Below are 12,642 nucleotides of genomic sequence, written 5' to 3'. Positions count from 1 at the left end.
CTGATCCTGTCCCTGCCGTCTCTCTTCCACCTGATCCTGTCCCTGTCGTCTCTCTTCTACCTGATCTTGTCGTCTCTCTTCCACCTGTCCCTGTCCCTGTCGTCTCTCTTCTACCTGATCCTGTCCCTGTCGTCTCTCTTCTACCTGATCCTGTCCCTGTTGTCTCTCTTCTACCTGATCCTGTCCCTGTTGTCTCTCTTCTACCTGTCCCTGTTGTCTCTCTTCTACCTGTCCCTGTCGTCTCTCTTCTACCTGTCCCTGTCGTCTCTCTTCCACCTGATCCTGTCCCTGTTGTCTCTCTTCTACCTGTCCCTGTCCCTGTCGTCTCTCTTCTACCTGTCTCTGTCGTCTCTCTTCTACCTGATCCTGTCTCTGTCGTCTCTCTTCTACCTGATCCTGTCCCTGTCGTCTCTCTTCTACCTGATCCTGTCCCTTTTGTCTCACTTCTACCTGTCCCTGTCGTCTCTCTTCTACATGATCATGTCCCTGTTGTCTCTCTTCTACCTGTCCCTGTCGTCTCTCTTCTACCTGATCTTGTCTCTGTCGTCTCTCTTCTACCTGATCCTGTCCGTGTCGTCTCTCTTCTACCTGATCCTGTCTCTGTCGTCTCTCTTCCACCTGATCCTGTCCCTGTCGTCTCTCTTCCACCTGATCCTGTCGTCTCTCTTCTACCTGATCCTGTCTCTGTCGTCTCTCTTCCACCTGACCCTGTCCCTGTCGTCTCTCTTCTACCTGATCCTGTCTCTGTCGTCTCTCTTCCACCTGACCCTGTCGTCTCTCTTCTACCTGTCCCTGTCGTCTCTCTTCTACCTGATCCTGTCTCTGTCGTCTCTCTTCCACCTGACCCTGTCCCTGTCGTCTCTCTTCCACCTGATCATGTCCCTGTCGTCTCTCTTCTACCTGATCCTGTCTCTGTTGTCTCTCTTCTACCTGATCCTGTCTCTGTTGTCTCTCTTCTACCTGATCCTGTCCCCGTCGTCTCTCTTCCACCTGATCCTGTCCCTGCCGTCTCTCTTCTACCTGTCCCTGTCGTCTCTCTTCTACCTGATCCTGTCTCTGTCGTCTCTCTTCCACCTGACCCTGTCCCTGCCGTCTCTCTTCTACCTGTCCCTGTCGTCTCTCTTCTACCTGATCCTGTCTTTGTCGTCTCTCTTCCACCTGACCCTGTCCCTGTCGTCTCTCTTCCACCTGATCATGTCCCTGTCGTCTCTCTTCTACCTGATCCTGTCTCTGTTGTCTCTCTTCTACCTGATCCTGTCCCCGTCGTCTCTCTTCCACCTGATCCTGTCTCTGTCGTCTCTCTTCTACCTGATCCTGTCCCTGTCGTCTCTCTTCACCTGATTCTGTCCCTGTTGTCTCTCTTCACCTGATTCTGTCCCTGTTGTCTCTCTTGTACCTGATTCTGTCCCCGTTTGCTCTCTTCACCTGATTCTGTCCCTGTTGTCTCTCCCTTTATCCCTCCCTCCCTCCCGCCATCCTTTCATCTCTCCCTCATCCCCCTCTATATTCCTCTCTCTCTTCTCCCCTCCCTCACCTCTTTCTATCCCTCCCTCCCTCCCTCCCTCCCTCTCTACATCCCTCCCTCTCTCCCCCTCCCCGCTCTCCTTTGCTCATCCCTTCTTCTCTTCCCCTCTCCCTCCCTCTTTGTCTCTCCCTCTCTCACTTCCGCTCTCTCTCTGTCTCCCTCTTTCATCCCCCTCCCTTGGAGTGACGATGCAGGGCAGATAGAGGAGAGGAAGGAAGGTCCTGAATAAATGAACAGGAAAATAAGAGTGTCTCTCAGACAGACAGGTAATAGGACTACAGAATCAGGGAGGAACAGTACAGACTGGTGATGTGAAGAGCTGTGAATTATTAAAGGCTTTATGGTTTATTAATCTAGGCTCTTTGTGAATTCATAGGGTAGCGGATGGTTTGGCCGAGCCAGGTTGGGCTGGGGTAGTGTAGATGGGTTGGGTGTTGGGCTGGGCAGGAAGGGTTCAGGAGGTTGGAGCTGGGTGTTGGGCTGGGCGTGAAGGGGTCAGGAGGTTGGAGCTGGGTGTTGGGCTGGGGTTGTGTAGATGGGTTGGGTGTTGGGCTGGGCGTGAAGGGGTCAGGAGGTTTGAGAGGTACTTTCCTATACACAGACACAGGAACTTCGTGTCCTTGGTCAGATCAATGAGTACAGCTAGGACCGAAGGACAGTGTTGGTGTGTGTGTGTGTGTGTGTGTGTGTGTGTGTGTGTGTGTGTGTGTGTGTGTGTGTGTGTGTGTGTGTGTGTGTGTGTGTGTGTGTGTGTGTGTGTGTGTGTGTGTGTGTGTGTGTGTGTGTGTGTGTGTGTGTGTGTGTGCGTGCGCGCGCGCGTGCGTGCGTGTGTAATTGATAGAGAGATAGCATCTTTGTCTGTGCTCATATGTTTTAGTTTTAGTGAAGAAACAACTTGAGAAGAGAGCTACCTAACTAACAGAAGTAGAGTGACTCTCCCTGATACCCAACTACCATCCAGTCCCCCTGGTACCCAACTACCATCCTGTCCCCCTGGTACCCAACTACCATCCTGTCCCCCAACTACCATCCTGTCCCCCTGGTACCCAACTACCATCCTGTCCCCCTGGTACCCAACTACCATCCTGTCCCCCTGGTACCCAACTACCATCCTGTCCCCCTGGTACCCAACTACCATCCTGTCCCCCAACTACCATCCTGTCCCCCTGGTACCCAACTACCATCCCAACAACCTGGTACCCAACTACCATCCTGTCCCCCTGGTACCCAACTACCATCCTGTCCCCCTGGTACCCAACTACCATCCTGTCCCCCTGGTACCCAACTACCATCCTGTCCCCCAACTACCATCCTGTCCCCCTGGTACCCAACTACCATCCCAACCACCTGGTACCCAACTACCATCCTGTCCCCCTGGTACCCAACTACCATCCTGTCCCTCTGGTACCCAACTACCATCCTGTCCCCCTGGTACCCAACTACCATCCTGTCCCCCTGGTACCCAACTACCATCCTGTCCCCCTGGTACCCAACTACCATCCTGTCCCCCTGGTACCCAACTACCATCCCGTCCACCTGGTACCCAACTACCATCCTGTCCCTCTGGTACCCAACTACCATCCTGTCCCCCAACTACCATCCTGTCCCCCTGGTACCCAACTACCATCCCAACCACCTGGTACCCAACTACCATCCTGTCCCCCTGGTACCCAACTACCATCCTGTCCCTCTGGTACCCAACTACCATCCTGTCCCTCTGGTACCCAACTACCATCCTGTCCCCCAACTACCATCCTGTCCCTCTGGTACCCAACTACCATCCTGTCCCCCTGGTACCCAACTACCATCCTGTCCCCCTGGTACCCAACTACCATCCTGTCCCCCTGGTACCCAACTACCATCCTGTCCCCCTGGTTACCCAACTACCATCCTGTCCCTCTGGTACCCAACTACCATCCTGTCCCCCAACTACCATCCTGTCCCCCTGGTACCCAACTACCATCCTGTCCCCCTGGTACCCAACTACCATCCTTTCCCCCAACTACCATCCTGTCCCCCTGGTACCCAACTACCATCCTGTCCCCCTGGTACCCAACTACCATCCTGTCCCCCAACTACCATCCTGTCCCCCTGGTACCCAACTACCATCCTGTCCCCCTGGTACCCAACTACCGTCCTGTCCCTCTGGTACCCAACTACCATCCTGTCCCCCTGGTACCCAACTACCATCCTGTTCCCCTGGTACCCAACTACCATCCTGTCCCCCAACTACCATCCTGTCCCCCTGGTACCCAACTACCATCCTGTCCCCCAACTACCATCCTGTCCCTCTGGTACCAACTACCATCCTGTCCCCCTGGTACCCAACTACCATCCTGTCCCCCAACTACCATCCTGTTCCCCTGGTACCCAACTACCATCCTGTCCCCCAACTACCATCCTGTCCCCCTGGTACCCAACTACCATCCTGTCCCCCAACTACCATCCTGTCCCTCTGGTACCCAACTACCGTCCTGTCCCCCTGGTACCCAACTACCATCCTGTCCCCCAACTGCCATCCTGTCCACCTGGTACCCAACTACCATCCTGTCCCCCAACTACCATCCTGTCCCCCTGGTACCCAACTACCATCCTGTCTCCCTGGTACCCAACTACCATCCTGTCCCCCTGGTACCCAACTGCCATTCCATCCACCTGGTACCCAACTACCATCCCATCCACCTGGTACCCAACTACCATCCTGTCCCCCAACTACCATCCTGTCCCCCTGGTACCCAACTACCATCCTGTCCCCCTGGTACCCAACTACCATCCTGTCCCCCTGGTACCCAACTACCATCCTGTCCCCCAACTACCATCCTGTCCCCCTGGTACCCAACTACCATCCTGTCTCCCTGGTACCCAACTACCATCCTGTCCCCCTGGTACCCAACTACCATCCTGTCCCCCTGGTACCCAACTACCATCCTGTCCCCCTGGTACCCAACTACCATCCTGTCCCCCTGGTACCCAACTACCATCCTGTCCCCCAACTACCATCCTGTCCCCCTGGTACCCAACTACCATCCCAACAACCTGGTACCCAACTACCATCCTGTCCCCCTGGTACCAAACTACCATCCTGTCCCCCTGGTACCCAACTACCATCCTGTCCCCCTGGTACCCAACTACCATCCTGTCCCCCAACTACCATCCTGTCCCCCTGGTACCCAACTACCATCCCAACCACCTGGTACCCAACTACCATCCTGTCCCCCTGGTACCCAACTACCATCCTGTCCCTCTGGTACCCAACTACCATCCTGTCCCCCTGGTACCCAACTACCATCCTGTCCCCCTGGTACCCAACTACCATCCTGTCCCCCTGGTACCCAACTACCATCCTGTCCCCCTGGTACCCAACTACCATCCCATCCACCTGGTACCCAACTACCATCCTGTCCCTCTGGTACCCAACTACCATCCTGTCCCCCAACTACCATCCTGTCCCCCTGGTACCCAACTACCATCCCAACCACCTGGTACCCAACTACCATCCTGTCCCCCTGGTACCCAACTACCATCCTGTCCCTCTGGTACCCAACTACCATCCTGTCCCTCTGGTACCCAACTACCATCCTGTCCCCCAACTACCATCCTGTCCCCCTGGTACCCAACTACCATCCTGACCCCTGGTACCCAACTACCATCCTGTCCCCCTGGTACCCAACTACCATCCTGTCCCCCTGGTACCCAACTACCATCCTGTCCCCCTGGTTACCCAACTACCATCCTGTCCCTCTGGTACCCAACTACCATCCTGTCCCCCAACTACCATCCTGTCCCCCTGGTACCCAACTACCATCCTGTCCCCCTGGTACCCAACTACCATCCTTTCCCCCAACAACCATCCTGTCCCCCTGGTACCCAACTACCATCCTGTCCCCCTGGTACCCAACTACCATCCTGTCCCCCAACTACCATCCTGTCCCCCTGGTACCCAACTACCATCCTGTCCCTCTGGTACCCAACTACCATCCTGTCCCCCTGGTACCCAACTACCATCCTGTTCCCCTGGTACCCAACTACCATCCTGTCCCCCAACTACCATCCTGTCCCCCTGGTACCCAACTACCATCCTGTCCCCCAACTACCATCCAATCCCTCTGGTACCCAACTACCATCCTGTCCCCCTGGTACCCAACTACCATCCTGTCCCCCAACTGCCATCCTGTCCACCTGGTTACCAACTACCATCCTGTTCCCCTGGTACCCAACTACCATCCTGTCCCCCAACTACCATCCTGTCCCCCTGGTACCCAACTACCATCCTGTCCCCCAACTACCATCCTGTCCCTCTGGTACCCAACTACCGTCCTGTCCCTCTGGTACCCAACTACCATCCTGTCCCTCTGGTACCCAACTACCATCCTGTCCCTCTGGTACCCAACTACCATCCTGTCCCCCAACTACCATCCTGTCCCCCTGGTACCCAACTACCATCCTGTCCCCCTGGTACCCAACTACCATCCTGTCCCCCTGGTACCCAACTACCATCCTGTCCCCCTGGTACCCAACTACCATCCTGTCCCCCTGGTTACCCAACTACCATCCTGTCCCTCTGGTACCCAACTACCATCCTGTCCCCCAACTACCATCCTGTCCCCCTGGTACCCAACTACCATCCTGTCCCCCTGGTACCCAACTACCATCCTTTCCCCCAACAACCATCCTGTCCCCCTGGTACCCAACTACCATCCTGTCCCCCTGGTACCCAACTACCATCCTGTCCCCCAACTACCATCCTGTCCCCCTGGTACCCAACTACCATCCTGTCCCTCTGGTACCCAACTACCATCCTGTCCCCCTGGTACCCAACTACCATCCTGTTCCCCTGGTACCCAACTACCATCCTGTCCCCCAACTACCATCCTGTCCCCCTGGTACCCAACTACCATCCTGTCCCCCAACTACCATCCAATCCCTCTGGTACCCAACTACCATCCTGTCCCCCTGGTACCCAACTACCATCCTGTCCCCCAACTGCCATCCTGTCCACCTGGTACCCAACTACCATCCTGTTCCCCTGGTACCCAACTACCATCCGGTCCCCCAACTACCATCCTGTCCCCCTGGTACCCAACTACCATCCTGTCCCCCAACTACCATCCTGTCCCTCTGGTACCCAACTACCGTCCTGTCCCCCTGGTACCCAACTACCATCCTGTCGCCCAACTGCCATCCTGTCCACCTGGTACCCAACTACCATCCAGTCCCCCAACTACCATCCTGTCCCCCTGGTACCCAACTACCATCCTGTCTCCCTGGTACCCAACTACCATCCTGTCCCCCTGGTACCCAACTGCCATTCCATCCACCTGGTACCCAACTACCATCCCATCCACCTGGTACCCAACTACCATCCTGTCCCCCAACTACCATCCTGTCCCCCTGGTACCCAACTACCATCCTGTCCCCCAACTACCATCCTGTCCCCCTGGTACCCAACTACCATCCCATCCACCTGGCACCCAACTACCATCCCATCCACCTAGTACCCAACTACCATCGTATCCACCTGTTATCCAACTACCATCCCATCCACCTGGTACCCAACTACCATCCTGTCCCCCTGGTACCCAACTACCATCCTGTCCCCCAACTACCATGCTGTCCACCTGGTACCCAACTACCATCCTGTCCCCCTGGTACCCAACTACCATCCTGTCCCCCTGGTACCCAACTACCATCCCATCCACCTGGCACCCAACTACCATCCCATCCACCTAGTACCCAACTACCATCCTGTCCCCCAACTACCATTCTGTCCCCCTGGTACCCAACTACCATCCTGTCCCCCTAGTACCCAACTACCATCCCATCTACCTGGTACCCAACTACCATCCCGTCCCCCTGGTACCCAACTACCATCCTGTCCCCCTGGTACCCAACTACCACCCTGTCCCCCTGGTACCCAACTACCATCCTATCCCCCTGGTACCCAACTACCATCCTGTCCCCCTGGTACCCAACTACCATCCTGTCCCCCTGGTACCCAACTACCATCCTGTCCCCCTGGTACCCAACTACCATCCTGTCCCCCTGGTACCCAACTACCATCCTGTCCCCCTGGTACCCAACTACCATCCTGTCCCCCAACTACCATCCTGTCCACCTGGTACCCAACTACCATCAAGTCCCACTGGTACCCAACTACCATCCCATCCACCTAGTACCCAACTACCATCCTGTCCCCCTGGTACCCAACTACCATCCCATCCACCTGGTACCCAACTACCATCCTGTCCCCCTAGTACCCAACTACCATCCTGTCCCCCTAGTAACCAACTACCATCCTGTCCCCCTGGTACCCAACTACCATCCTGTCCCCCAACTACCATCCTGTCCACCTGGTACCCAACTACCATCCTGTCCCCCTGGTACCCAACTACCATCCCATCCACCTGGCACCCAACTACCATCCTGTCCCCCTGGTACCCAACTACCATCCTGTTCCCCTAGTACCCAACTACCATCCCATCTACCTGGTACCCAACTACCATCCTGTCCCCCTGGTACCCAACTACCATCCTGTCCCCCTGGTACCCAACTACCATCCTGTCCCCCTGGTACCCAACTACCATCCTGTCCCCCAACTACCATCCCATCCACCTGGTACCCAACTACCATCCTGTCCCCCTGGTACCCAACTACCATCCTGTCCCCCTGGTACCCAACTACCATCCCATCCACCTGGTACCCAACTACCATCCTGTCCCCCAACTACCATCCTGTCCCCCTGGTACCCAACTACCATCCTGTCCCCCAACTACCATCCTGTCCCCCTGGTACCCAACTACCATCCTGACCCCCTAGTACCCAACTACCATCCCATCCACCTGGTACCCAACTACCATCCTGTCCCCCTGGTACCCAACTACCATCCCATCCACCTGGTACCCAACTACCATCCTGTCCCCCTGGTACCCAACTACCATCCTGTCCCTCTGGTCCCCAACTACCATCCTGTCCCCCTGGTACCCAACTACCATCCTGTCCCCCAACTACCATCCTGTCCCCCTGGTACCAAACTACCATCCTGTCCTTCTGGTACCCAACTACCATCCTGTCCCCCTGGTACCCAACTACCATCCTGTCCCCCAACTACCATCCTGTCCCCCTGGTACCCAACTACCATCCTGTCCCCCTGGTACCCAACTACCATCCTGTCCCTCTGGTACCCAACTACCATCCTGTCCCCCTGGTACCCAACTACCATCCTGTCCCCCTGGTACCCAACTACCATCCTGTCCCTCTGGTACCCAACTACCATCCTGTCCCCCAACTACCATCCTGTCCCCCTGGTACCCAACTACCATCCTGTCCCCCTGGTACCCAACTACCATCCTTTCCCCCAACTACCATCCTGTCCCCCTGGTACCCAACTACCATCCTGTCCCCCAACTACCATCCTGTCCCCCTGGTACCCAACTACCATCCTGTCCCTCTGGTACCCAACTACCATCCTGTCCCCCTGGTACCCAACTACCATCCTGTCCCCCTGGTACCCAACTATCATCCTGTTCCCCAACTACCATCCTGTCCCCCTGGTACCCAACTACCATCCTGTCCCCCAACTACCATCCTGTCCCTCTGGTACCCAACTACCATCCTGTCCTCCTGGTACCCAACTACCATCCTGTCCCTCTGGTACCCAACTACCGTCCTGTCCCCCAACTACCGTCCTGTCCCCCTGGTACCCAACTACCATCCTGTCCCCCAACTGCCATCCTGTCCACCTGGTACCCAACTACCATCCTGTCCCCCAACTACCATCCTGTCCCCCTGGTACCCAACTACCATCCTGTCCCCCAACTACCATCCTGTCCCCCAACTACCATCCTGTCCCCCTGGTACCCAACTACCATCCTGTCCCCCTGGTACCCAACTACCATCCTGTCCCTCTGGTACCCAACTACCATCCTGTCCCCCTGGTACCCAACTACCATCCTGTCCCCCAACTGCCATCCTGTCCACCTGGTACCCAACTACCATCCTGTCCCCCAACTGCCATCCTGTCCACCTGGTACCCAACTACCATCCTGTCCCCCAACTACCATCCTGTCCCCCTGGTACCCAACTACCATCCTGTCCCCCAACTACCATCCTGTCCCCCAACTACCATCCTGTCCCCCTGGTACCCAACTACCATCCTGTCCCCCTGGTACCCAACTACCATCCTGTCCCCCTGGTACCCAACTACCATCCTGTCCCCCTGGTACCCAACTACCATCCTGTCCCCCAACTACCATCCTGTCCCTCTGGCTCTCAACTACTAGTTAGGTACGAACACTCCCAGACGATCAGACTGATTTCAAAAAGAGGCTCAGGTAAATGCGCAATTCAAAATATATGTGGAGTTATTTCCATGAAATAAACACACACACAGAGTGATTTATTAGGCATACTGTGATGATTTAAAAAATGCAATTAAAATGAACACATGCAGGCTTTAAAGGTCTTTGAGTTAGTTGTCTGGCTGCACAGGGGGTCTGTTTTGTGAATTGGTAGTATTTTCTGAAGATCCACAACAGAAACGTTGCTGGTTGGAACGATGGAAAGTTGTCTCAGCTGTTGTCTCAGCACCCCAAGTGATGTACTGTCTCTTAGGCTCTTCGTTTTGAATAAAGTTAATAGCCCTTTCTCTCCCTCCTCTCTTTTTTCTCTCGTTCCTCTCTTTCCTCCGCTCTTCTGCCCCTCATGTGCTCTCTATCAGAGCAGTTGCCAGGTGTTGTGGACATGCACAAGCCTAGGTGTGTGTGAGTGTGTAGTTCTCCCAAGGCCCCTTTAAATATGCCACTAGAGAGGCAGAGAGAGAGGCAGAAGAGAGGCAGAGAGAGAGAGAATAATTTCAATAGAGTGAACATGGTACTAACTGTATTGTCTATCTCACCACCTGTGGGAGTTTCTTTTGGTGGAATCAGGTAATGTTTTGACGTATTGTGCATATTATTCTAATATGTTGTTCTTCCTCTCACCCACCAACCCACCCACACAGGGGAGCGTCAGGAGTGGATGGAGGCTCTTCAAACGGCCATACGCTCCCCTGCCTCCATTTCCCAGAAGCCCCAGAAGTGTGGCACCAACAAACATGGCAGCATGGAGCTGAGAGGGTACAAAGGCAAAGTGTACGTCTCCCTGACGGGAACCAGATTCAAACTCTGCAAATCAGAACAGGTACATACGGCTTCTCATCCCACTGGGGCGTCTGTCTTTATGTTCTTTCTTTTCCCACACTGCAGGCAGCGTATTACATTATTTATCCTAGGTTGCATATTGCAACATGTGATTTGAAGAAGAGGAGAGATTTTAAATCCTGTGTAGCTGGATACCATATTCCTTGTCCCGGTATTTTTGGCACTTTGACCCCCGTATGTTGGTGTCTTTGACCCCTGGATGTTGGTGTCTTTGACCCCTGGATGTTAGTGTCTTTGACCCCCGGACGTTGGTGTGTTTGACCCCTGGATGTTGTTGTGTTTGACGTTTGACCCCTGGATGTTGGTGTCTTTGACCCCTGGATGTTGGTGTATTTGACCCCTGGATGTTGGTGTATTTGACCCCTGGATGTTGGTGTCTTTGACCCTGGATGTTGGTGTCTTTCAACCCTGGACGTTGGTGTCTTTCAACCCTGGACGTTGGTGTGTTTCTGGTTCATGTCATTAGATGTAAATTGAGCATTTCTAGACCAAACCCAACAAGATAAATCCTTTACTCCACCCGCTCCATGACAGAACAATATGAGTTGGATCTAGTGATACCATGGAATAACTCATGTTACCCTCTCTCCCTTCCGTATCCAACCTGCCTCTCTCACCTAGTCTCCACCCCGTCGCTCTCTCCCTTCCGTCTCCATCCCGCCCCTCTCACCTAGTCTCCACCCCGTCCCTCTCTCCCTTCCGTATTCAACCTGCCTCTCTCACCTAGTCTCCACCCCATCCCTCTCTCCCTTCCGTCTCCATCCCGCCCCTCTCACCTAGTCTCCACCCTGTCCCTCTCTCCCTTCCGTCTCCAACCTGCCTCTCTCACCTAGTCTCCACCCCGTCCCTCTCTCCCTTCCGTCTCCAACCTGCCTCTCTCACCTAGTCTCCACCCCGTCCCTCTCTCCCTTCCGTCTCCAACCTGCCTCTCTCACCTAGTCTCCACCCCGTCCCTCTCTCCCTTCCGTCTCCATCCCGCCCCTCTCACCTAGTCTCCACCCTGTCCCTCTCTCCCTTCCGTCTCCATCCCGCCCCTCTCACCTAGTCTCCACCCCGTCCCGCTCTCCCTTCCGTATTCAACCTGCCTCTCTCACCTAGTCTCCACCCCATCCCTCTCTCCCTTCCGTCTCCATCCCGCCCCTCTCACCTAGTCTCCACCCCGTCCCTCTCTCCCTTCCGTATCCAACCTGCCTCTCTCACCTAGTCTCCACCCCGTTGCTCTCTCCCTTCCGTCTCCATCCCGCCCCTCTCACCTAGTCTCCACCCTGTCCCTCTCTCCCTTCCGTCTCCAACCTGCCTCTCTCACCTAGTCTCCACCCCGTCCCTCTCTCCCTTCCGTCTCCATCCCGCCCCTCTCACCTAGTCTCCACCCTGTCCCTCTCTCCCTTCCGTCTCCAACCTGCCTCTCTCACCTAGTCTCCACCCCGTCCCTCTCTCCCTTCCGTATCCAACCTGCCTCTCTCACCTAGTCTCCACCCCGTCCCTCTCTCCCTTCCGTCTCCATCCCGCCCCTCTCACCTAGTCTCCACCCCGTCCCTCTCTCCCTTCCGTATTCAACCTGCCTCTCTCACCTAGTCTCCACCCCATCCCTCTCTCCCTTCCGTCTCCATCCCGCCCCTCTCACCTAGTCTCCACCCTGTCCCTCTCTCCCTTCCGTCTCCAACCTGCCTCTCTCACCTAGTCTCCACCCCGTCCCTCTCTCCCTTCCGTCTCCAACCTGCCTCTCTCACCTAGTCTCCACCCCATCCCTCTCTCCCTTCCGTCTCCATCCCGCCCCTCTCACCTAGTCTCCACCCTGTCCCTCTCTTTCTTCCGTCTCCAACCTGCCTCTCTCACCTAGTCTCCACCCCGTCCCTCTCTCCCTTCCGTCTCCAACCTGCCTCTCTCACCTAGTCTCCACCCCGTCCCTCTCTCCCTTCC

At 55.7% G+C, this 12,642-nt stretch overlaps 1 protein-coding gene across 1 annotated transcript in view; it reads left to right on the top strand.

Annotated features, from left to right (window-relative positions):
* The window catches only part of arap2 (ArfGAP with RhoGAP domain, ankyrin repeat and PH domain 2), a gene marked incomplete in the record, with an annotated part of 210,876 nt that overhangs the window by 54,998 nt on the left and 143,236 nt on the right, over positions 1–12,642 (top strand). Inside the window, 1 exon segment of the mRNA XM_055938983.1 lies at positions 10,524–10,702. Within this exon segment, the coding sequence (XP_055794958.1) occupies positions 10,524–10,702 (179 nt within the window).

Source organism: Salvelinus fontinalis, chromosome 11 (assembly GCF_029448725.1).
Source record: "Salvelinus fontinalis isolate EN_2023a chromosome 11, ASM2944872v1, whole genome shotgun sequence".
Lineage (NCBI taxonomy): Eukaryota > Metazoa > Chordata > Actinopteri > Salmoniformes > Salmonidae > Salvelinus > Salvelinus fontinalis.
The sequence above is the reverse complement of the archived record's forward strand: the minus strand, read 5'-3'. Positions and strand labels throughout refer to the sequence as shown.